Raw genomic sequence first — 25,713 nt, 5'->3', positions numbered from 1 at the left:
CCCATCCAGGCCAGGCTAGAGCTTGGGAAACAGAATGCAGGGAGGGAAGTCCTTTCAGCCAATCACAACAAGGCAGAACATGGGAACAGAAGTAACAACGGATTACATTACCGCTCTGACATTTCTTGGACCGTTTTAAAAACGTTTCCACAAGCTTGGATCACTTTCTCATCCGTTCCCTCCAAGGAACACATATGGAACACTTTGAGGGGTATGTAGAACCCGATGGGAACCCGATGGGGACTGAAGAAAAATATTTCCAGGTGGAGGTCCATTTTCCTGTACAGTATCTGTTTCACTGCTGCACATTTATGCACATCCAACTGATCTATCAGCATAAAATAGGTATGGTTAATGGACAAAAAAAATTAAGTGATTGTCCTGGGTCCAGGCTAGTGTTCGCATCTAGCCTATTTGCTGATATTAATAATTCTGGTTTTAGCTAATCTAGTATTTAGCTAATCTAGCATTGTTATAAAGCGCTCAGAAAGTGGTCTGACAGTCTTTGACTCAAATTCAGGTTAATATGTAATCTACTGGGTGTCCTTACGCTCCATATAATATGGGAATAATACTTCTCATGTACCTCAGCAGCCAAATGGAGATAAAGCAATTCTTGTTAGCAATCCAATAGTCATGGCAGCTCCTCCTTTTTATTACTTATTTTGCAGACCTCTCTAATGTCATTTCCGCCTTGCCATATATATTATAGTTCACACAGATGCTGTTCTTTGCTTCTCATATTTTGTTTTATAGTGTACGTTTTATTGTTGTTTTACATCACATCAAAATTTTCAGATATGAGTGGTTTATATATATTTGTAAATAAATAAAGTGGGGAGAGGTAAAATATACACTTAAAAATAGTTTAAAGACAGTCAATGGCTGCATTGCCATGATGCTGCCATCTACAATTTCCTTGCATTGCTATCTATCACTCAGTCAATATTATGTTTCAGTGTTATGCCCAAGATTTATGCATTGGGATAGGAATGGAGTATTTATTCCACTCCCTTTTTCTCTGACAGGATGCTCCTCTTTTGACAGCTACTTTAAGCATTTTCTTTCTGATATCATGTCCACATCTCCCAGAAAAAACCCTTCCTTGGCCTCACTTGCTTCGGTCAATGAAAAAGCCTCTACAGTCACCCACAGCTGTTCTAACACTTCATGGGAGCTGCATGCAGATGATTTCACCAAAGAGTTGTCTTGCGTTCTGTGTCTTGAACTGTTTAAAGAACCAGTCATCCTCCCCTGCGGCCATAACTTCTGTAGACAATGTCTAGAGACTACATGGGAAAAAAAGGGCGTATTCTGCCCAGAATGCCATGCAAATGTTCCTGAGCAAAAGTTCATATCAAACACTGCCCTGGAGAAAATGGCGGATAAGATTAAGACCTTCCATGTCGGTTGCCTGCAACAGAAATGCATTGAACATAGTGAGCCACTAACCCTGTATTGGAAGCCACACGAAAAACTAGCCTGCTTCACATGCCGAGAAGCTCAGATGCCGAAAGATCAAAGCACACAGTTTCTTCTCATCCCAGATGCTGTACAGATCTATACGGTAACTGTCATGCAAATGCCAGATCAAAAAATGAAGGGAATGATTAAATGATAGAGAGAACGTCACACCTTAAACAAATCCTCATGGCTTCAGTTTACATCAGTAAGACTAGCACATTCTTGAAGTTGTGTGGTTGGTTGAACTGCAGTTTAATGGTTGAGAGAAAGTCTCTCATACAAACAGTTACAAAACACCTTTGTGTATATCAACTAGATTTCCCACTTGAATGACATTTCATATTAATCAGAAGCTCTAAATGTATAGTGTGATAGAGGACTTATGTCTAATCTGTACTGTAGAAACAGTGCAGTTTGACACCACTTTAACTGCCATTGCTGGATGCTATGAAATTCTAGGATTTGTAGTTTTGTGAGATATTTAAACTTCTCTGTCAGAGCGCTCTGGTGCTACAACAAACAACGATATCCAGAATTCTATAGCATGGAACCATGGCAGTTAAAGCGGTGTCAAACTGCATTATTTCTGAAGTGCAGATTAGATCTTAGTCATACTGAAAGGAAACCTACTGAACTCAGTGGGACTTGAAACCAGCCATATCCATCAAAGTTCCATCTATTTTTAAGACGTACTTATCGGTACTTATGGGTACTAATTTCCAGCTAGGCTTTTATCATGATTGTAGTTAGCACTTTGAAATTATTCTGTCTTTAATCCATAATGGGCTTTCTGAGGCAAGAAAAAAATCAGAAGGAACTTGGGAAAAATAAGGGAGAGTGGAGGATTCCATTATATAAAGCCCCTGCAAAATTCAATGCATGAAATGGCATGATGCTGTAACAAAAGCCTGAAACCCCTTTCATTGTTGTTAACTGTCCTCAAGTCAATTTAGACTCATGGCAATCCTGTGGGTGAGACATCTCCGACCCCCTGTCCTCCACTGCTCTGCTTAGGTCTTGTAGATTCAGACCCATGTCCTCCCAAACTGAGTCTAGTCATCTGGCATGTGGTCTTCCTCTCTTTCTACTACCTTCAACCCTTCCTAACATTTTTTGTATTTTCTAATGTGTCATGCCTTCTTATTATGTGGCCAAAGTACGACAGCCTCAATTTGGTCATTTTGGCTTCCAGGGCACGTTTGGGCTTGATCTATACTAGAACCCATTCGAAACCTCTTATTTCTAGATTTAATCCATATTGGATAGCGTCCTTTATGTTACTCATGTTGATGAGCAATACAACTCTCCCTCTATAGCTATCGGATTATATCTCTGCAGTAGTGACACTGCCATGCCAGGGGGAAGGCATCAGCACATGTATGTGTGTGTGTGTGTTCATGCATGTATATGCACACATGTATTTCCAGAGCTGGATATGCACCCAAGGCCCAATACTTTAGTATACCAGGTCAGAGAAGGGCAATTTAGAATATAGCTCTGTCTATCCATGTATGCATAGTTCTTGTAAAGAATATGGAATTCAGTAACCCCTGAATTGTCTTATGGGGCAAATCAAGCAATTGTTTATGTGGGCAAGTGTGATCTTTTGCCTTCTCTGCATAACAAATTACCCAGCAGAGCCAGAGAGTAACATTCTTTGTGACTATTTACCCACAGGAAAAGCTGCTCATGTTGAGAATTCAACTCAGATCCATCTTGATGAAGCTAGAGGTGTTGAAGAATGCCCAGGAAGAAAAGATTAGTAATCACAAAGTGGGTAGCATTAATTCAGCAGAACCCTGCTTGAATTTTTTTCTGTTACTATTTTGGATGGGGCAGGGTGTGGTTGGTATTTTTTGAACAAAAGAACAATTTGGGTACAACAAACCAAAGGAAGTTAAAAAACCAACTCACATTGAAAACAGCACAAAGGCATGTCTGTGCAGGTACGTATGGTGCTTCCTGAACTCTAATGACCACTCCAGTATGTACACATCAAAGAGACTATGGATTTTATTGACTATATTGGTAAACCTACTGCCAGGTTTTGTATCCTTTTGTGTGCCTGCATGTAGATCCTCTAACTGGGGTAGATATAAGGTGTGTATGTGTGTGTGTGTGTGGGGGGGGAACTGGCCATACTTTTAAAACTTTCTAGTGGTCTTAAGTATAGAGTACTGACACCATGTGCATCAATAGTGCAAGTTATTTCTTTGCAATCAAGAAATGTTAAGATTATGGAATCTGAAATTCAACCAATGTGGAGGAGCAATGGTTGAGAATGACTGATCTAAAATAATGTGTTCCCCCCACCAAGAAATCTTGCTGTTTTGGTCATTAAGAATCAACTATTCTTAATGATGAAACAGCAGATCAACTATTGTAAAGCATAACGTAAAACTACAGTAGTATCAGTTGCCAGACTGCTATTTACTTTTTCTAATCATTTTACTTATTTCCAGGAGAACAAATTACAACTTCAGTATCATATCTCCTTGGAATTCCTAAAACTGCACCAGTTTCTTCACAGCAAGGAAAAAAATGTTAATAAATCAGTTAAAAGATGAGAGTGAAATCCTCCTTCAAGAAATGGAGGCGAATCTCAATAAACTCCAAGATCGAACCCAGAATGCTAAGGATACTCTGGTCTGCATTCAGGCTCGGCTGTATCAGCAGAATTCTGCTGGCTTCTTGAAAGTAAGGATTCCAGATAGAGCATTGCTTTGGGTATTGTTGCTGGACTAATAGAGCCCTTATTTCTATGGCAGAGCCCTAAGAGGCCTACCCTATGTCTTACAAGTTAATGGTGTTTAGGAGTATATATGAGAATATATTCGTATTCTTTAATTTTACTCAATTTTTATTTCTTTCATTTTCCTGGAGCAGCTATGGAGCACCTGGGAAGTGCATAAGGAGACCTAAGGGCTCCTTGGAGTACAGGTTGGGAACCCCTGATCTCAGGGCATTGCAAACCCTGAGATTAACAACTTCCTTATGGGTACTAGGAAACACCTCTCAGGAAAAGGGGAATTAAAGGATAACTGGGATTCCAATAGATAGACATAGTGATATAATTTCAGCACAGTCAACTTTATTAAATCTGCTCCTAGTTTAGAAATGTATTCAACTGAAAGGACTTGAGAAAAAAAATAATAATTACAGAATTCAATAATAAATACAGGTAGCCTAGAAGAAGAAAATACTCTTGTAGTACCTTTAAATTTTTTAGTCAGATGGTGCCACATTTATCTTTTTTTTTCTTACTGAAACAGGCTTACACAACTACTTTTTTTAAAGATAACACATCCAAGTTGATTTAATTATAATACATATTTGTGTTACAACTAAACAATGGTGTCACTAGAGTTGGTATCACTCCAGTGTAATAACTCATGTTGTCCCTTCCAGGCAGGCAGCCACCCCATAGCTCCGATGAATGAGAGCTGCTGGCAAAGGGAGGAATCCAGTCTTGGTAGTCTCCTGCTTGCCTCCTTTTTCCTATATTCCCACATTTTAAAAGGCTAGAAATGTACCTTTTAACATGAAAATTGACAAAGTGGAGAAGAGCCAACAGGGACGTAGCCAGGATTTTGGGAAAGGGGGGGGGGGTCCAGACTAAGTGCCACCATTATAATGGGGCTTGGGTGCAGTAGCACGGCAGCACACACCATTGATTTTATCTAATGGAAGGGGGGGTCCAGACCAAGAATCTCATCAAAGGAGCCAAGACCCACAGGACCAGACCATAGTTCTGACCACACCAAGAACAATACAGTAACTTTAATAGTCTTGGAAACTGTGTTGACTGGTGGCTTCCATAGTGAATCTGCTGCAGATTTTACTCCAGAGTCCAGACCGTAATGGAGTTATGCAAAATGCTGAATGTTTACATCCCAAATAGTCTCAGCGCCTTGAATAACTCCATTAATATTCAAACTAAAACCAGGAACAGATTAATGGAGCCACTGATATGGAAGCCACTAGCAGTAGTTGCTTACAGAGCTGTGGTGGTAAAGACAGCTTCTCAGGCCTTTATGAATACAACATGGAGGTCACTCTGTGACAGAATCAAATATCTTGCTCTAGAAAGGCATATCTATCTAAATGACATTGTATGTGCAATACACTGACGGTCCCTGAGTTGCTCACATTCTAAAAGTGTGTCCTAAAAAAGGCAGCTGTCATAATAATGGTGGACTATGACTCTGGAGAGCAGTGTTTGACCATGAAATCCACTGGGTGGCCTTGGGCAAATCACACTCTCTCAACCTCAGAGGATGGCAATGGCAACCTCTCTATGAAGAAACTGTCAAGAAACCCCCATCATAGGTTCACATTAGGGTTGCTATAAGCTAGAAAGGCACACAACAACAACAATATAGTAATCCCCTTTTTTCTTCTTCCTTTTCTCTGACAGGGAATAAAAGCTTTTATAGAAAGGTAAGTAGAAGTCAATAAAAAGGTATTCTCAAACTGTTTCAGCAGGCACGCTTTAATGCAACATGAGCCCTATTCAGTAATCAGCGCATGAAGGGGATAGTGTGAACAATATATGCACAACAGCCCCATCACATAGAAGTTGCTGATTACATCTCCCTGCTACTATATGTTCTGTACCAACTTGAACAGGCCTACTACAGTGGGCCCTTGCTATCTGCTGGAGTTTTTGTTTTGTTTTGTTTTAAATATTCTCAATCCATGGATGGTTGAATCTGTGGATGCAGAATCTGTGGATACAGAGAGGCAATTGTACAGGATTATAGAGGGACTCACTTAGGGCTGTCTCTGCAGTCTTAGAAAGTCAATTGAACAGGGTTCTTCTTCAGTATTTATGTATGCCCATTACATCTTATGCCAAAGACTGCCCTTTATCTTGAGTCAATTTTGGAAAATTAGTTTTATGACAAATAAATATAATGACAACTGACACCATCCATAACTGAGATGATCCAGATCCCAGAGCACTATCCTACCACTCCAATATTTTCCATTCCAATTTCTGTTTCAATTCTCACAGGTACAAGCACTTACATAAAAGCTTATGATTGGCGCGTGTACCTGAAAGTAATCTCATGCATTTTTACAGATTAGTAGGACTAATTCAGGCAGAATGGTAAACCAGCATTTAATGTCATGGGAACAAACAATTTTGAGTACTCTTCCTTCTCTCCTTTCTAAATATGCAGCAGAGAAGGATAGTGGAAACAACTGATTTGTGGTATGAACTAACCAGTTTGTTAAATCTAAGCCAGGAGCTGGGAACTGATAACAACAGAACAAAGATCCTCTTTTTGTTATGAACCTTGAACAGGGCTACTTCTGGATAGTTTATTTTCTATAAAAGTTTTTTCTTTTTAAGAGTGAGAAATGAGAAGGTAAACTGTAGATTAGTAGAAGGTAGACTGTAGATTAGTAACATCAAATGAAGATTCTGTCATGTAAAGGAAAGGAAATGTTCCTAAATAGGATTATATGAACGTGAATCAGACAGAAACTAAACAGAGATCTAAGTCTAGGTAGATCTCTGAGTGGCTCATATTAAATCAGCAAAATGATTATTCCTGTTGTAAATTACACTGTTTAAATGAAGAAAATGTGGAATGACCATTGATTTGTACATGGAAGAACACAGAACACCATTCAGTGATGATACTCAAAACATATTCCAGAACTCGGAATTCTTTGTACCAGATTCTGGTTGGTGGACTTAGGGGTTCTAGTGAAAAAATAAAACAGATCTAACAAGCACATCGTCTACTCAGCATTGGTATTTATGAAGCACTATAACAATTGTAACTTTTCCAGGTACCATCTCTTTTTGCTAACTGAAGTGTGAATTAATGATTTGTGCAGGATGGAACTGAAAACTGAAAATTCATCTCTTGGTGAACTGGTGACTGCTACTCTGAGTACAGGGGTATTCAAGGGCCCCATGCATTATTCTGTGTGGAAGGAGATGAAATCCATTCTTTGTCCAGGTAAAGCTGTGGTCTAGTTTAGGTTACCCATCTTTAAATCAAAGTCAAGTGGATAAAAGGTAGGCTCTAAGAAAGATCAGCAAAAGTCATCTTCTGCTGCTTCTTTCTCCTTAATCAAATGAAACTACCTGCCCTTTTACCTGCCCATTTACTTTAGCCTAGCCAAATGATGTTTCAGAAAAGCAAAGGTCTTTTGAAGTTACTGGGGAAAATGTTTAAATGGAGTGGGAAGTGGTTGTTGATTAAACTAAAGGAAAACTGTAGGCACAAAAATCAGAATACAAACTAGCAATACTGTACATAATTTCAGGCTGCAAAATATTAAATCATTGTTAAACCTTAAAGAAAGAAATCTCTCATTTGGTGTCAATAGGGCAGATAGACATTTTTTCAGGAAAATGCATGGACAAAATGCTAGAAATAATAATAATAATAATAATAATAATAATAATAATTTGTTTTATTTATATACCGCTATACCAGAGATCATAGCGGTGAACAGCAAGTAAGCTAATTTGCAAGTACTGTAATGACATTGTGTGTGTTCATCTGGGTGGAGAATGCGTCTGGTTCCATAACAGCTTCATTACATAATTGCATAATGATGCAATTACAGCTTTCAGGTTGTAAACACTACTGTAGACAGTAGCATTACTACTGTTGAAGCTGTTAGAATGTCATCACCTTTGCCTAATTTTCAAGGAAATGCAGGCAGTCATCTTTAAATTCACCCACTTTAAAACAATTATTTATTACATTTGTACCCATTTTTCTTCCGTGATGGAACTAACAACAATCTATATGCACTTCCAGATGGTTTCCCTTCTGTGCAGACACTTTCTATTGCCAGACATGCTTATCTTCAGTAAGGTCGCTGAATCATGTGGTTCTGACTCTGTGACAATAGTTAGAAGTGAAAGACTCCCATTTCAGACACAAATGAAAACTAGTCTGTCTGTTGAATCTTGATTGTGTATTCCTGCATGGTAAGGGTTTGGATTGGATTGCCCTTGAGGTCTCTTCCATCTCTATGGACTTTATCACACAGGGAAAATCGGGGGTTTCAACAGCGATTATCCTGTGGAAATAGTGCAATTGCGACTAACATTTTCACATGATGTTGTGATTAAAGTGCCATTATCCTAGGAATAAACAGGCAATAAATAGCAATAAATCATCCCTGTGTGATAAAGTCCTATGATTCTGTGATTAGTCTGTTATTATAGCATGGCCTTGTCTATTGTGTGATCATCACTTTTAAAAGCTGCTATGTACAATCATTCTGTTCTTCCATCTTAACCAGACATATCCTGCATGACTCTGGACCCCAAAACAGCACATCCAAACTTGGTTCTCTCTGAAGAGCTAACCTCTGTGTATCACAGTGACATAAAGAAGACACTTCAAGACACTCCAGAAAGATTTGATTGTAGTGTTTCTGTCCTGGGCTCAGAAGGATTCACCTCTGGGAAGCACTACTGGGAAGTGGAGGTACAAAAGAAGACTAAATGGACACTGGGAGTTGTAAGAGAGAGTATTAACCGTAAAGGGAACTACCCACTGTCACCCAAAGAGGGTCACTGGCTCATAAAGCTAAGGAATAAGGATGAGTTCACGGCTGTAGATATACAGCCAAAATGTCTGACCCTGGACAACGTTCCCTGTAGAATTGGGATATTTTTGGATTATGAAGGTGGTCAGGTGTCCTTTTATGATACTAACCAAACGTCTCACATCTACACTTTCACAGACACTTTCACAGAGAAACTCTACCCATATTTTTGTCCATGCTTGAATGATGCTGGAAAAAACAGCGAACCACTGAGAATTGTTGGTTATAGTATGTAGACAAATGGTAAGAATAAAGTCCATATGGAAAAACAGATCTCTTATGGTCTATGAATTACTACACACAGGCAGCTTTTAGGATCCAGTGCTACAGTTCCAGTACCAATGAAAGGGGATAGTTGGTGACTTTGGACACCTCTTAGGACCCTACTTCATCTTTACAACTGGTGCAAAACCACCCATTGGAATTCTGGCACTGATTATTATCCTTAACCTTCCAGTAGTACAGCTCTGCAGATTTTAATACAGAATTTTAGTTCTGTCATGTCTGAAAAGGTATCAAGAACCCACAGCCTGTGGCACCACAATTTAGATCCATAGACTCTGTGTGCTGATAATTCCTAGCCATAGAGTCAAACAGGAAAGAGGTTCACTTCAGGGGAGCTGTCTGTAGTTAATGTATCTACAGTCCATTCTTTAAACAACAGCAAAAATTAAAACTAAGGAAATAATAAAAACCTTTGCACATTCATTTTGCAAAGCAAATTTAGATCCTTGTTAAAATTGTCCAAATATACATTTATTATAAAAAAAATAACTTAGAACATGGATGATTTGCATTTTTGGACTACAGCCCCCAGAATTCACAGAAAACATGGGAATGCTGGCTAGGAATTTCTTGGAGTTGTAGTCCAGCAAAGTGATTTTACAGACTCTGAATTCAGCAATAGGGGCAAAGTTTAGTGGAAATTTCAACTTATTCAAAACAGAAGCAAAAATGAAAAGATGTAAAGACTCTTAAGAGCTCTGGATTTTGGAAAGTAATAGCTGAGCAAATAACTAACCTCAAACAAAGATTTAAGTGGAGTCTTTTGTATTGGTTTGATTAAATCTAATAAAAGAGCAACTAAATTCTGCACTGTGCTGGTTGATTTTTGAATACACATAAAAAAATATTTATGAAGGGCAAATGTTTATGCCTATAGATATTCTTGTCTGAGTTGTTCAGGTTTTATGCCCAGTAAAATATTTACTGAGACTGATATACAGGAACTACTGTCAACTGAAAGTGAAGCTCTAATTTTATCATTGCCTCATATTATTAGATATTTTCAAGCAGACTTTGGTGTTGAATTAACACAGGCAAAATAATGTGTCCTTACCTCGATCTCAGTCCTATTGAAATGCATTACATTCCTCTCATTTCAGCCTAAAACGCTCCTTTTTGATGCCAGAGGGCTTACCTTTACATGTCTTTTTGAGTAGGGTGATTCAGATGTTGTGGTTTTAGCAGGACTATGCAAATAATCTCACTCACACATTCTGGTTTTGTTGTTCACTCTATTTTTTATCAGAACCGTATCTGTGAACATCTCTGTGAGTTCTGTTGCTCACACGTGTCAGCACTGCAAATAAAGATGGAGTCAGTGATGTAGATGTATTTGAAACACATTCAAGGCATGCAGAGTTTTATCCCAGTTTATTCCGGGTGTATTGCATCAGTTATTCACCCATGTGACAATGCAAATCATTTAGGAAAACTCAGAAAACCCCTAAAGACCAATTATCCCAGATTAAGTGTTTTTTTTGACAGCCCCCCTCCAAATGTACTCAGGTGCATTCGAAATGCATGTGAACAACAAAGATTCAACCCACATTTTATTGGTATTATTTTCGCTGTCAGAATAACACCCCTGTCTCAGGGACAAGCACTATAAAACACTTTCCTGGGAGTCAGCATTATCGAATTCAGTAGAATTTCCTTTAAGTAGGCGTGAATAAGATTGTACCATATGCTGACAATCCAACACTTTCCTAGGAATTAAGTTTTAAAAATGACTGATTAAATTAGAGGGGGCACAGGCAACACTTGTAGCAACATTAGAAGGAACTTCTTGACAGGGAGACCCCAAAGGTCTCAATCAAAGCATTCCCAACAGATGGCCATCCAGCCTCAGTTTAAAAGCCTCCAAAGAAGGAGATGCTTCACTGTTGACAGTGTTGCTTTGATTGAGAGTTCCTGCATGGCAGGGGGTTGGAATAGATGGTCCTGGGGGGGGGTCTTCCAACTCTAGGACTCTATTATTCTAAGTAGCCATACAGGTATGCATCTAATGCACTGGGAGTGCAGGTGGGCAGTCAGAACGAGGGGAAATGAAAAAAAAATATTTGAGTATGCAACTACAATGGGACCTCAGTATCCACAGAGGATTTGTTCTGGACCTCCCTGCAGATACCAACATCTATAGATGCTCAAGTCCCGTTGTCCCCAATGGTGGCATGTGCATATGGCCGTGCCACCATTAGGGACAGCCTCTGTTGTCCCCATTGGTGGTGTGTGCAAGTGGCTGTGGCCGCCATTGTGGACAATGTAACTTTAGTTAAGCCTCCACTGTTCCCAGTGGTGGCACATGCATGCAGCCACACCACCACTGGTTACAATGGGGGCTGTCCCTAATGGCGGCGCCATTATGTAATGCAGTTGATTGCTACTATGCAAAAGACTTTCAGAAGACGTCGTGCCAATCCCATCATTAATCCATCTGAAAAGAGCAATTGATGCCGATTGTGCAAAAGACTTTCAGAAGACATTGCATCGATCCCTTCATTAACCCGTCTGAAAAGTGCAATTGATGCTGATTGCACAAAAGACGTTCAGAAGACGTTGCGCCGATCCCGTCATTAACTCATTAAAGCGTCATTGGCTGGCATTTTGCATTAACGGATGTTTGCGTTACTGCAACGCTGCCATCCCTATCCTGTCTTTGTGTGATAGTGTCCTTTGTGTGATAATATCCACGGGTCATATAAAAATCCATAATAATTTTGGCCCCAAAACCTTCTCGACTTATACATGAGGTCGAGTATAGACAGTATTTTGCTATATAGCCAACATGTAATATGTTTCATAGTTGAAAGGTGTGTGTCTATGTGTGTGTGAGAGAAAGAAAGAAAGAGATGGTCAAAAATGCAAAAATGGCACAATGCTAGAGATCGATAGAATCACATTCCTTGTTTTCCATTCCAAAATTGTTTTGATTTCACTGTATCAAAAGAAAAGGCAGGAAAGTGAAGGCCTCTAAGAAGGCCTACTTCTCGGGGCAAGATGTTCAATGGCGGCGTTGCCTGGTTCTCTCAAAGTGTCAGTGAAGAACTCTGCAGATTTTGGGGTGAGGGAAATAAGCCCTGACTGAAGGAGGAAAAGAAATCAGTGTGAGGGAAAAAGCAAGGGCAAAAAGGAAAAGCCAAAACTAGTCTTTCCCCGAGGGAAATGTGGGGCAACGAGAAAATTAACGTTTTAAACTTCTGAAGAGACAACAGAATGAACTTATTTTCCTTCCTTCCTTCCTTCCTTCCTTCCTGTCATATTTGTAAAACTGTATTTCTTAACTTTCAAACACTTTTCTAAGGTAGACTTATGGGGAAGATATGATTGTTCTGGAGTGGCCTTCCTGTATAAACAGAAGAACATAACAAGCAATCTTGAGGCACATATTAAAACCAAAAGAAGAGGCCAAGAAATTATGTATTTGCTTGTTTATTTATTTCGTTTATATGCTGCCTTTCTCCCCGAAGGGACCCAAGGCGGCTTGCGGATAAAACATTTAAAATCTCAATAAAATTCAAAACAGGAAAGGTCAAGAATGTGGAAGAGTTACTCCTTTTGGATAACTATAAGGTTCAAAACACACGGCAGAAATAATCTATTTTGAGACCGCTTTAACTGCCCTGGTTCAGTGCTAGGGAATCCTGGGAAATTGTAGTTTATTATGGCACTCTGACAGAAAAGGATAAATGTCTCAAAAAAACTACAGTTCCCAGAATTCTTTAGCACTGAGCCAGGGCCGTTAAAGCGGTCTCAAATTGGATTATTTCTGTAGTATGTTTTGGACCTAAATGACTTCTAGTTTAACAAACCAAAACCCAAAATATACTGCAGAAATAAGCCTGTCTGAGAGCGCTTTAACTGCCCTGGCTCAACACTAGGGAATTCTGGGAACTGTAGTTTTATGAAACATTTAGCCTTCTGTCAGAGAGCTCTGGTGCCACAATAAACTGCAACTACAAAAAATAATAATAATCCAGCTGTAATCTAGTTAGGTCCAAAACACGCTGCAGAAAAAATCCAGTTTGAGACCACTTTAACTGCCTTAGCTCAGTGCTAGGGAATCCTGGGAATTGTAGTTTGTTATGGCCCCAGAACTCTCTGAAAGAAAAGGCTAAATGTCTCACAAAAGTACAGTTCCCAGAATTCCCTAGTATTGAGCAAGGACAGTTAAAGTAGTCTCAAACGGGATTATTTCCACAGTGTGTTTTGAACTAACTGGACAACAGCTGGATTTTTATTTTTTTATTTTTGTGGACTGGCCATGCTGATGGGGGGATTCTGGGACTGGTAGTCCATAAAAGTGGCTTTCCCACACTATGGAAAGGCATATCTCTAGGCCCTAGATGCAAGAGTCTACAATCCCACTAAGATACTTCTGGGAGTCCTATAATATAGGACAGTATTCTACTACTACTACTACTACTACTACTACTATTATTATATTTATTATTAAATTTATTTGTATCCCACTCTTTTCCCAGAACTGGGACTCAGAGCAGCTTCACAACATTAAAAAACAGTACAATTAAAGACATAGAAAAAAGTACATTAAAAAGGATCTAAATTAGTGTATTGTGTCTCCCAAGGACCAACTCCAGTTAGTCCTGAGCAGCAGGGCATTTCTGATAACCTACAGCTTCTGAACCTAGAGAAAGAGTGAGATGTTGTTAGATTGCAATTCCCATAACCCTCACCATTGCCTATTCTGGCTAGGGATGATGGGAGTTGTAAACCAAAAAAATCCAGACTCCAACTGCAGAGGCATGCATGCCCAGTCTTAGCTGAATATTTCATTTAACCATAATTACTCCACATAGCCTTTACACAAATCTCAAGCATACATTTGCTTCTTGTATAAAGAACAGGCTCATAGGCTACGTTGTGGTGGCAGTAAGAGAACAGTACACATAATAACTCGGGATGCACGCAAATATTGGCGATGGCTCAATACGTCTCATTAATAATTATAAGGTTTGAACCACACTTTATTATGCAGAAAAGATTTTGTAATTCTGTCTCTTTTAAAGCAAAAGCCTGCATAATGACATTTTGAGAGCATAGCATTGAAAGCAAGGGATAGACCTCTGCAAATCCAAAGACCATTTTCCAAAATCAAAATATTCTAAAGAACATCCATATCTCCTTGTGATGTTTTTTTTCTGCAGCTGCTGAAGGAGGAGTGATTACAAACCAGGATGGTGCTGACTATATGTTTAGCAGTGATGCTTCCCACCCTGATACAAAAAGGTATACTTTGTCACTATTTCACACAGACTTCATTAATACCATACATAATCTGGGATGTGGACATACAAACTCTATCCTCCTGCTTCTGCTTCCAGTGCTTAATTTGTAAAGAGTAAATATCCTAGACCCATGAAAACCTGAGAAGCACAGCATGCTGTATATATATTTAACTGAGGTGAGAAAGTGCTGTCCTTCTGTGTAAAGGCCAACTTGCTGTATGAAAGATCCTAGTGGTACCCTCATCTGGTGGTAAAATATAATGACAAACTAGTAATTCTCATAAAGACATCTATCTCTTCCGTCTGGGGATGATGGGAACTGTTCTCCAAGGTCTCTAACACTGACATTCAAGTCAATAAAATTATGAACATTATATATGACTGTGTATATAATATTATATGTGTGTGTGTGTATAAAACTACTGTATTACATATGTCGGTGTGTGTGTGTGTGTATATATATATATGTATATGTGTGTGTATATATATATATATATATATATGACTGTGTGTATATTATATATATGCATGTATATATGTGTGTGTGTTTATATATGTATATACACAAACCTCTGTGTGTGTGTGTGTGTGTATATGTGTGTGTGTGTGTGTATGTGTGCGTATAATATATTATCCAGCTCCATAGATTGCTTGAGGAGGATGGGGGCCAAGGGCGCAGACAGGCTGCATGACCTGGGGATGATGGGAATGGGACTTCTTAGTTTTGGAGGACTACAATTCCCATCACTCCCCAACCAACCCACATGGCCCTGGCCCTGGAGGGCTCAAGGATGCGCTTGAGGAGAGAGGGGGCCAAGAGTGCAGACAAGATGGAGGGAGATTTCCCCCAACCTCTGGATTGCCTGGGGATGATGGGAAGTGTTCCCCAACCCTATTCTTGAAGGGCCTGAAAACCCCCCCATGCTATGCCTGATGAGGATGATGGGAACTGGAGGGAGACCTCCCCAACCTCTGCATGATCTGGGGATGATGGGAAGTGTACTCCAACCCTAGTCTTGAACGGTTTGCTGTGCCTGATGAGGTTGATGGGAATTGGAGGGGGACTTCCCCAACCTCTGCATGGTCTGGGGATGATGGGAAGTGTGCTCAAGCCCTTGGAACCCCTCCCCTGACATTCTGTGCCTAATAATATTAATAATAATAATAGGATTCATTTATATGCTGCCCAATCACTGGGAATCCAGGCGGCTTACAACAGAGGTGATAATAGACGGTTCCCTGCCCTCAGGCTTACAATCTAATGAGGATGATAGGAACTGTCCTCCAAGACCCCTAACACTGACATTCAAGTCACCAATAAAATTACATCTACGTACGTGTGTGTGTGTATATATACACACACACTATTCTATATACAGTTATATATAATTATATATACTCACAAGTCACACTCTCTCAGCCTCAGAGAAGGGCCATGCCAACCCCATATGACTGATAGGGTCGCCTTAAGTTGGAAACAACTTGAAGGCACACAACAACAACAACAACAACAACATATAACAACATAATTACATTGTGTGTGTGTATATATGTTGTCGTGTACTTTCAGTGTATACACACACACACACACACACACACACACATCTTCTTATATCTCCCATCTTCTTCCAGAATACACCAGAGCTTAGATTATCTCGAAGGCAAAATCACTGTTTTCCATTCTTGTTATCTTACTGCTTGTGCCAACTCAGAAATAAAAAATACTGTGCCATTGGGACATTTCCTCCTTCCACCAGCCTGCTTGCATCAAGGTATGTGCTTATGGTTATGGAGTGTTCAGCATTTTATATCCACCTTCACCATTTGAATGTTACGTTCTGGGCTTTGGGGTTTCTTTTGAATTAAAGACTTCTTAAATTAAAGAGGCTAGTGTCCATAGTGACACCAATGTGATGGGGATAGGAGAAGGAAGAACCATTCTGAACACTGCCTCCCTGAACCACCAATAAAGAGACAGACTGGCCAGCAGAGAAAGAGGGAGCAAAGGATGCCTACAGTGAGCAGCAAAGAGCTGGTAGGACACAGAAACATCATGGAAATAGGACCACAGAACTATCTGAATGGCTGGAATCATGCGAACCAGAAGACAAGCTAGGTTCACAAGATCAGCCAGATGCAGCTGTGAAATCCTTCTGGACTCTTCCATGGACTTTGTATGAAATGTTCCAGATCCCTGCCGCTGAGTGGGGGGAACTAAATGTTTGGATCCCCCCATGGAAATGTATATGTATTCAAAACTGCATATATGGTTATTCAGGACTCTTTAACCTCTTACATGCTATCATATGGGTGTGTGTGTGTGTGTGTGTGTGTGTGTGTGTGTGTGTGTGTATAAATTCTGTATCTTGCCTTTTTATTAACATATTTATATAACTCATAAAGCTAAAGTTGTATAAAGGAATTACAATGAGGCTGCAATCCTATATCTATTTAGCTGGTACTAAGCCCTCTAGAGCACCTACCGTTATATGACTGGTAGCAAATATAAACTATACACTGGGGGAATGTTGATACAGGTTTCTCCATACGTACTTGTGTTCAAAGAACACTAATGTGTACCTGCAAACACTTTAAGTTTATGTATCATAAACATGTATTTTCGAGAATGAAATCATATCCTTTGGGAGTTTAACATATGTGTTATTGAAAAATATGTTTCAGTTAAAGAGAAACTGCATGGCTGAACACTGTTGCTATTCGGTGTTAAAAAACCATTTCAATATGCTGAAAATTCATTAAGCTATAGCAAATATTGTGAGCGAGAGAGAGTCATACTCTATTACACATATTGCAATGCTGTCCACCTTCTACATATGCTTGGGTGATGGTTTTGTGGTAATTGATCTCTTCGTTTGCATCCACTGCAGAAATTAGACAGAAAATTGGTAGCTTTATATGGGAGCAAATAACCGATCTTCAGAAACAACAGGTAAGAAGTGCACCTTTAATGTATATGACTTTAATTTTGTTGTTTGTTCTGTTCTGATGATTTTATTATCTAACATTTTGTAAACTCTATACACACATTTCCATTTAGTCAGTTAAATGTTATTAATGAATGAAAAGGTCTTGACAAAGTTAATAATTAATTTTTTTCAAGAATTTGTTCCAGAACTCATTTAACTTAATTTCTTAATGTAGTATTTGAATATGGAATACTCTGCATATACAACATGAAACATTAACGTTTAAAATGACATAGCTGGAAGTATTAGCTTGGTATATTCCTCCCTCCCTCCCTTCCTTTCTTCCTTGTTCTCTTTGTGTTACTACTTCTCTCCTTCTGCCTCACTCTTCCCATCCAATATAAGTCAATTACTTTATTCTCTTTCTGTTTATCTGCCTTCTTGCTGCTTAACAAGATAATTAGCTGGTCTAAAATAGTGAATGAGTATTTTGGCACTAGTCAGAAAAGATGGCAGCTGTTGAAGCCACTGAACTTGAACCAAATATTATTGCCCATCTATGAACAGTCTATAGATTGCTTCTGATTACTTAATATTGAAAAAGGTTATTTCTTCTCTTTCATATAACTGTATAGTTAAATGGAATCTTAAGCACAGTAACTAGGATCACTTTGAATATTCACAGGGCAGTCAATATGCTGAAGTAGAAGATAACAAGGCAGAAGATGAACAGAGCAGAAGAACATTGGAAAGAAGGTTTTTCTTGTTGAGATTTTTGGATAATGAAAACACATAATGTAAGAGAGAAAAGTACAGCATACCACATTAAAACTCCCTTCTTCCACATGATTAAGAAGCAAACTCCTGCCTGAATAAAAAGGTCTTTGTCTATTGGGGGAAAGAGAGCAGGGTAGGGACCAACTGAACCTCCCATGGAAGGGGGTGCCACAATTTAGGGGCCTGTATCCTTACCAAATGTGCATGTGCTGGTGGTGAGACTACAGTAGTTAGTTTATCACATGAAAGAGATTGGGAGTTTATCTCGTGAATATCCCAGAAAAATCATATAATTACGTGTAATGATTTCATACAATGTCATACAAAACCCAATATTAGAATGGTCACAAAGAAGCATTAATGTGCATCTTTTTTACTTTTGGGATTTCAGGGACTGTGCATTTCCAATACTGCTTTATTTGCGCAATTGCATGTAATAATCATTCGTGCCATTACTTGTCATTTGCAGGATGCTTTAAATGCGCTTTAATCTCTCTTTAAGGCCAATATCAGCCCCGGTGTGAGATAAACCCCTAAGAGAGGGCCCTCCCCTGAAGATCTCAAAATTTGGGCAGGCATTTATAGGGAGATCGTATGGATCCAAGCCATGTAGAGGCATGTAACCAGCATTTTGGATTGTATCCAGAAGCAGACCAGTAGCCAATGAAACTGTTTCAAAAAGGGAGTTCATATGTTCTGGCTGCAGAATTTTGAAGTTTCTGATCAGTTTCCAAAGGCAGCCCCATGCTCTATGCCCCATTCCAGAAAGGTGGCCCAGAAGGATACCATGGCTGATGATACTGAAGGCTACTGTTAGTGAGGATGGAATTTTATAAAAACACCCCTAATTTCTCCACATCTAAAGTGCATTTGGTGGAGGTAATTGGCTGTTCCCTTTTTGCATTGCTTGGACATGCAAGCCTCTAGATGAGACATAGTGTCCTTAGTATGCTGGCATTTCCCTTGATGACCCTAATGGAGGGCATGTTGGGAAATGATCCCTGTCTTCCATGGCAGCGAAGCAAATACTCCACGTAGGCAACCAAGCCTTAGTTAGGAGTTGCTAAACAGAAAGAATGCTTCACACTTTTGGGACAGATTTATGATTCTGAGATACTACTCAGGTATCGATAGCCTTTCCCATTGAAAAGGCTGACCATAGATCAAGCAATGTAAATTTGGATTTACTTTGAAGTAGGAAAACAACCTCTGCTCAAGACAGGTAGTGTTTTAGAAAGAAACAGAAAATGACTGCCCAGTGATGTATGTTGCTGTTTCCTTCTAAATACAGTTATCAATGTAATTTAGCTGGACACAGATTCTGAACTTTTCAATTGCAAGCTCCTAGAGAGAGAAAGGAATTAAGTGAAAAAAGGAGTAAAAGATCTCATGAGTGTTGTATTCTTAATGAAAAAAGAAAAGAAAATGCTTTTACCCTAACAATTTACTTTTTGTAATTACAGTGAAGACATTCATACCCCCGAGACACTAGAAACAGGGAAACTGACATACATTCCACTTCAAGATTATCCAACAAGTAATATGGTGACAGGTAAGAACAGGGTTCTTTTAGCAATTATTACTAAGGGTAAAAATAATATGACTAGAGCTCTGTGACTGGATATACATCAGGACTAGCATATTTTTCTTTGGTTTCTTCTCACCCTACCATTCCATATACAAAACCCAAACAATTGGGAGGATGCATCTTTCTTCAGTACTGACAATGGAAGAGAAGCCTCTACTGCACTTGGGGAAGTTGGGGAGTGCAAGGCAGGTTGCTCAGCACACAGGTCTCAGTTCCAGTAGTTTAAGACTGCACCTTAAACTCCTCATTCCAGTTTAACATAATGTGATCCATGTAGGAGTTCAAGCTTCTGGCAGTGGGGATGAGGCTCCTTAAACATTGCAGAAAAAGACTTCACAGTTTCTACTGGAGTATCTGTGGAAATATGCAGAAATGTACAGTATCGCACATGGATTTGGATAGATGCGCATTTTTGGCAATGCAGATGTACAAAGGTCCACAGCAGTCAGCACAATACACTTAAATGTGGACTAGCCCTGAGGCATTTGTCTCACTTTTGCCTAATGATAGAGCAGGTTGACTCACCAGCAGTTTGAAATAAAAAGGTTTGCAGGGTCCATTTAAAAGTCAGATGAGTAGAGACCTGAGTATATTACACATTACCCTAAGGGAGGGAATTCCATATACCAATTCATTTTTGGAACTCTGTTCTTTAGATGACTTGAACTAATAAAAATACTACTAGGAAGATCTGATTATTTTCTCCTTTTAGCTTACCCTACTTCTTTTGTGGAAGTTTCTCCCTATGCTTTTAAAATGGTGTCATGTTGTGAAATTTATACTAATATACATTCCTTTTATAGGTTATGCTTCTGCTAAAGAGATGAAGAAATTCCTTGGGGAGATACGGGATTTCATTCCTGGATGTTCTGGTTATTTGGCGTACTGGATTCCAAATGAAACAAAAGCTTTATCTGTGGTGAAAACAAAATTAAAAAGAAAATTATAAACAATATCTAGCTTCTTACGAGAAACACACCATATCTCCGAGTATTTTCCCCAGGGATCCTTATTTCTCATATTGACAGAGAAGCTTCACTTTGAAATTTGTTGTCAGAAGGGCTGTTCCGTGTACATTACAGAGTTTAATACTGTTCTTGTTATGTGTATTGTATGTTACATTTGACCAATTCATGCTATTTCCTTTTCTTAGTGTATCTTCAAATCCATTTATTAGAGAACATGTTAGACAACAAGTAAACATGGGCATAAGTGGAAAGAATGGCTCCAATCTCTCTAATACTTATTTCTAGGGTGTCCTAGAAAATATCTGAAGCCTTAATACAGTTGCCCCTTGGAACTCGTGGGGGATCCATTCCTGACCCCACCCTGCGAATTTCAAAACTCACACATATTCAAGCCCCATAGGCTTGAATGGGGTGCGAGAATGCGGGGCGCACACCACGGGCACGCACCCCATTGAGCTTAATGGTGGTTGCCCCTCCTGGGACCTCAAGTCCGTGGACTTGGAGGGGTGACTGTATTGTATTCCATGCACCTGAAGAATTGGATGGTTATTCACAAAAGCTTATGTTAAAATAAATGTTAAGGATGCCATTTCCACAACACTCTTGTTTCTTTGTTTGCTTCAGTCAACTTATAAAGTGTGACTGTGACCTCTAGATGGAGCTCTTTAATAAAACAAATAACTTTAACTGAGAGTAACAAGGGGGAGCAACGTGTGGTTTTGGGTCAAGCAGAGCAAAAACTAGGTGCAAGCAACCTCGGGCAAAACTAAAAATATCTTCTAATCTTCATTGCATCACTCACTTCTGAATGTTGTTAGTGTGATGAAGAACATAGAAGAGTGCCAAACTGAATCTTGATTCAGAACAATGTGGAACCTTGATCTAATTTAGTGATGTAGTAAACACACACACACACACAAAACTGGACAACAAATTCCAAAAGACTTCCTGTCTGCTTGCATATGGATCTAACCATCCACACTTGTATATATCGTATAAATAAAAGCAATGAAGAATCACAAGGTCTGTCACAGACTTGCTGCTATTTGCTTGCATTTTCTGGCCTATGATGCTAAATCCTGTTTGTTTTTCAGTTGTTGTTTTTTCCGTATGTATGAGTGCATGTTTGTGCGTCTTCATGCATGAGTCTAATGAAAATTGTTCTTCACCCTTCCTCCAACCTGGTGCCGTTCAGATGTATTTATCTACAAGCCTCCATCATACGCAGCCACCATGTCCAATGGCTGTTCTAGTTCACGAAACCCTACGCCACAATAAATCAGTTACTATTTGTTAACAGATGCTACAGCCTTCAAACATATGGACATTAGCTAAGGTGGACTCTTTGGTTAAACAATGCCAAAGAACTTACAACATGGTCAATGCTTCCAGGGCAAATTATACTTTTACCAGGGGATCTTTCCTTCTTTTAATAAGGATTAAAGTACAGAATTTATACTGATCTGTTGATAAGTCGACTCAGGTTTTAGGACCAATTTTTTACTAAAATTTCTAGACTTATACATGAGTATATACAATAAATTAATTAAAGCATTTTATAAACGAAATTACTTTCCCCAGCACACACCCCTATAGCCCTCTTCGTATACATGCCAAGTTTAAGGTTTTAAGGTCTTGAGAGATAGGCAAACACCCTGTTTTATTGTTAATCATTGATCTTTACTCACAGAAGAGGTATTGAGCAACCTCAGATCCTCCAATAGAAGGAAACGGACAACCACACGGAGGTGGAAATTTTTCAGAAAAACAAAAATGGTGACATAAAGAGGGAAGTGAACAAGATAGAAATCTTTATGACACAACATTGGGTTGACCTAGCAATTCTGCCCCACATTACAAAATCCATTTTTAAAACAATAAAAGGGTATGAATACAATATGCAAACATGAATAGACAAAGACAGTATTTATTACCAACATTAAATATTCTGTAAATGCCTGTGGTAAGAGCAGTGGTCCGCAAAGTGGCCAGTAGCGTCTCCTAGGCTGGGGGCATTGGAAAGCTCCAGGGGGTGCTGAGAGGAAAAAGAGCAGCATGAGGGCTCTGAGAGGGGAAAAGGGGACGGCAGGGAATTGTGGGGATGGGGGTTGCAAGTGGGGCTGCTGTTGCTGCCGAAAAACTGTAAAAGTCCCAGATCGAAGTCTTTGAAAAGCACTAGGTCTTGGATTCCTGAAGGCAGGAGTGAAAACATGGGGGGAAAACTAATTCAGATCCATCCATAATCTCCACACAATTGCATGAAACTTGAAGGGAGCATCCCACTATGCTCCTGTGACTTTTGCTCATCTGAAAATCTCCTTGGACTTGCTAGCAGCAACTGTTGTTGTGTGCCTTGAAGTTGTTTTGACTCATGGAGACCTTAAGAAGGACCTATCATGGGGTGGTGGTGGTGGTGGGTTGTTCTTGAAAAAAATTCTTCAAATGGGGTTTGCCATTGCATTCTCCTGTGGCTGAGGGAGTGTGACTTGCCCAGGGTCACCCAGTAGGATTTCATCATGTGCCAAACTACCCAAAAGCAGCAGCTTCCCTTGCTTAGGATACTTTCTCTCTTCTCCTCCCCCCCTCCAGTAGAACAGTGGACCTAATACCAAGAAATAAGCATGGGAGGGTGGGAGGGTTGCCACCCAAGAGGAAAGGGGGCAGTAGCCTGAGAAAGTTTGGGGACCACTGGGTTGGAGCAATCCTTCCGTGAAAATACTTACATTTATGGGAAGACAGTATTTCATTCTAATGCAATTCCTAATCCTGTCAGCCTGCGTGGCTGGTGTCATTTTTGACCCAATTTTGTTGTTCAGTTTTTGAGCCAATCCAATCTTTAGTGGAGTGTTGGAAAAATAAGGGGTCTGTGGATCTTGACTCCATGGCTATCCCAACATCTTCCTAGGAGACTTTGGCCCAGTACATATGGGAAGGAAGTAGTGGGCCAGTGCCGATTCTAGGATTCATGCTCCCGAATCCTAGTATGTACAGGCACCGCCATCATGGTGGCCTCCTGTCCACACGGGGGTCGCTATGATTACGTATGTGATGCGCAGCGTATGGACGTTGCTGGCAGGAAGGGGCGTCATAGGGCTGCATTGCAGTCCTTATGACACTTCAAAAAAGAAGCCACTCTAGGCAGCTTTTTCCTGCCTGTGCATCATTATTTGGTTTGCTGTGGCTATGATGCACAGTAAAGAGGTGGCGTTTTGCCACCCATCTGTCCAGGGTCATTGTTCTGCTTGTTACCTAGTCCTAGTGAAACTTTCCTGACATGACACCTGCGCTAGTGGAGTGTTACACTGGTGTGCTGACAGCCCAGGTATGTTCTGCTGGGAGTCTTTTATCTTCATTGGTACAGCAAGATTTATACAACCTCATCTACATATTTGCTGGGATTAGGAACGCAGAACCCTCATGAAAGTGGAAAAAACGAGAATTAATAAACTCTTTTTTTAAAACTCGAGAGAACATTTCTCTAGGAATCTCTAGGTCCTTCAGCACAACACTATGGTCAACATTCACTGGAAAACGACCACAGAATTGTGTTGGAGGACCTACAAATGCCTAAAGAATTGTTATCTAGGTCTTCCAGTGCAACTGGAAAAATTGGCCATAGAGTCATGGTGGAGGAACTAGAGATTCCTGGAGAGAACATATTAATCAAATCTTTGAATAATCAACTCCTCAAAAGTCAAATGAGATTCTCAGACGGGACAGGATGTCCTTGCCCTGTCATTTTCCTGTTCTTCTCTCATCTTTACTGCGCAATTGCAGGAAGGGCTTTCAGACATTGTCCCATCCAGGAAGCGTTAGTGACCGTGATTGCGCAAAAGACTTTCATATGATGTTGCTATCATTGTCCCGACAGTGAGGTGGAATTATCCTGTCCTTGCCCTTCATTTTGTATTAACGGAAGAACCCGTTAATGTAATTCCACTTCACTGACAGGTTAATGGCAAGATCAGTGCGACATGTGTGAATGTTTTTCACAGGATCACTGTCACAGACAGGATAGTGTGGGAGAGCAATCTGCTTCGCTCCCATGTGATAATCTTCAGTACCACAAATGTGGAGGATTGACTGTATAATCTTATGCAGGATGAGTCTCTGGCATTCCTCAGAAAAGTTAACAATGGACAGTGGGATCCGGTAAGCCACCCCACAACAATGACATCTTTACGAGAACGACGTAGGGAGGCCAGTGGTAAGCAGAAATAGGTGTAGGATCTCAGCTAGCTCTCTTGAAACCTAAAAATGCCTCTTGCTTTGAATACTCACATGGAAAAGTCCCAAGCTTGTAACATCCTCTGTGTATTATACAAGAGGTAGGAAGGAAACATAAATTTATGAAGTCTTGTCACTATCCACAGCACTTCTTGGTTCCTGACATTCCTTGAGGCAATGTCTTGCAAACAGTCAATTTCCGGTTTAGGCCATGAAACAGGGAAATAAAAGATGACAAAACCAAAAGAGCCCTGCCCTTGGACACAGAAAACTCAGCAAGCATAATTTCTGAATGGACAGGGGCTAAACCTATGATTCAAGAATGACATTCCATTGAGCTGTATGCAAATTCCCAGAGAATTGTCCATCCTTTCCCCTTAGTGGTTCATAATACATCTCCTTGGTGAATGATGTGATTTAGCCTGGTGATAAATGTAACTCTTAGAAATTTTAATTTCTAGAGCTGACTTATCCATGGATCAATGTAACTACTTGTATTTTAATTGTTATCAAAAAGGGCACCATGCCCTGGTGAAAGGCAAGAGTGTAATCTGTCCTGGAAACACTAACACCCCCCCCCATCCCAACTCTCATCCATTCAGCCTTTAACATAAGCACATACATGCTGGAAAGTTGTAATT

The 25,713-nt window shown here is 39.8% G+C and overlaps 3 protein-coding genes across 11 annotated transcripts in view; 2 read left to right on the top strand and 1 right to left on the bottom strand.

Moving 5' to 3' along the window:
- The window catches only part of TRIM69 (tripartite motif containing 69), a 15,380-nt gene extending 5,235 nt beyond the window's left edge, over positions 1-10,145 (top strand). The window contains 7 exon segments of the mRNA XM_042475651.1: positions 1,029-1,567; positions 3,142-3,237; positions 3,927-4,010; positions 4,012-4,161; positions 5,882-5,904; positions 7,318-7,442; positions 8,746-10,145. Coding sequence (XP_042331585.1) covers positions 1,029-1,567; positions 3,142-3,237; positions 3,927-4,010; positions 4,012-4,161; positions 5,882-5,904; positions 7,318-7,442; positions 8,746-9,290 — 1,562 coding nt within the window. The 3' untranslated portion in view covers positions 9,291-10,145.
- The window catches only part of PATL2 (PAT1 homolog 2), a 741,315-nt gene that overhangs the window by 41,374 nt on the left and 674,228 nt on the right, over positions 1-25,713 (bottom strand). The window lies entirely within an intron of this gene.
- TERB2 (telomere repeat binding bouquet formation protein 2) lies at positions 12,071-21,855 on the top strand. 5 transcript variants are annotated; one of them, XM_042475672.1, is made up of 7 exons: positions 12,071-12,089; positions 14,505-14,586; positions 16,218-16,357; positions 17,474-17,535; positions 18,198-18,268; positions 19,753-19,841; positions 20,681-21,855. In XM_042475672.1, the coding sequence occupies exons 2-7, from the start codon at positions 14,549-14,551 to the stop codon at positions 20,824-20,826; spliced, it is 546 nt and encodes a 181-aa protein (XP_042331606.1). In that variant the 5' UTR covers positions 12,071-12,089; positions 14,505-14,548; the 3' UTR covers positions 20,827-21,855. The 5 variants fall into 5 exon arrangements, with proteins under 5 accessions (XP_042331606.1, XP_042331605.1, XP_042331602.1 ...); XM_042475671.1 differs by lacking the exon at positions 12,071-12,089 and adding an exon at positions 12,127-12,149; XM_042475668.1 differs by lacking the exon at positions 12,071-12,089 and adding an exon at positions 12,163-12,400.

Source organism: Sceloporus undulatus, chromosome 6 (assembly GCF_019175285.1).
Source record: "Sceloporus undulatus isolate JIND9_A2432 ecotype Alabama chromosome 6, SceUnd_v1.1, whole genome shotgun sequence".
Taxonomy (NCBI): Eukaryota; Metazoa; Chordata; class Lepidosauria; order Squamata; family Phrynosomatidae; genus Sceloporus; species Sceloporus undulatus.
This window is presented reverse-complemented; position numbering and strand designations above follow the sequence as displayed.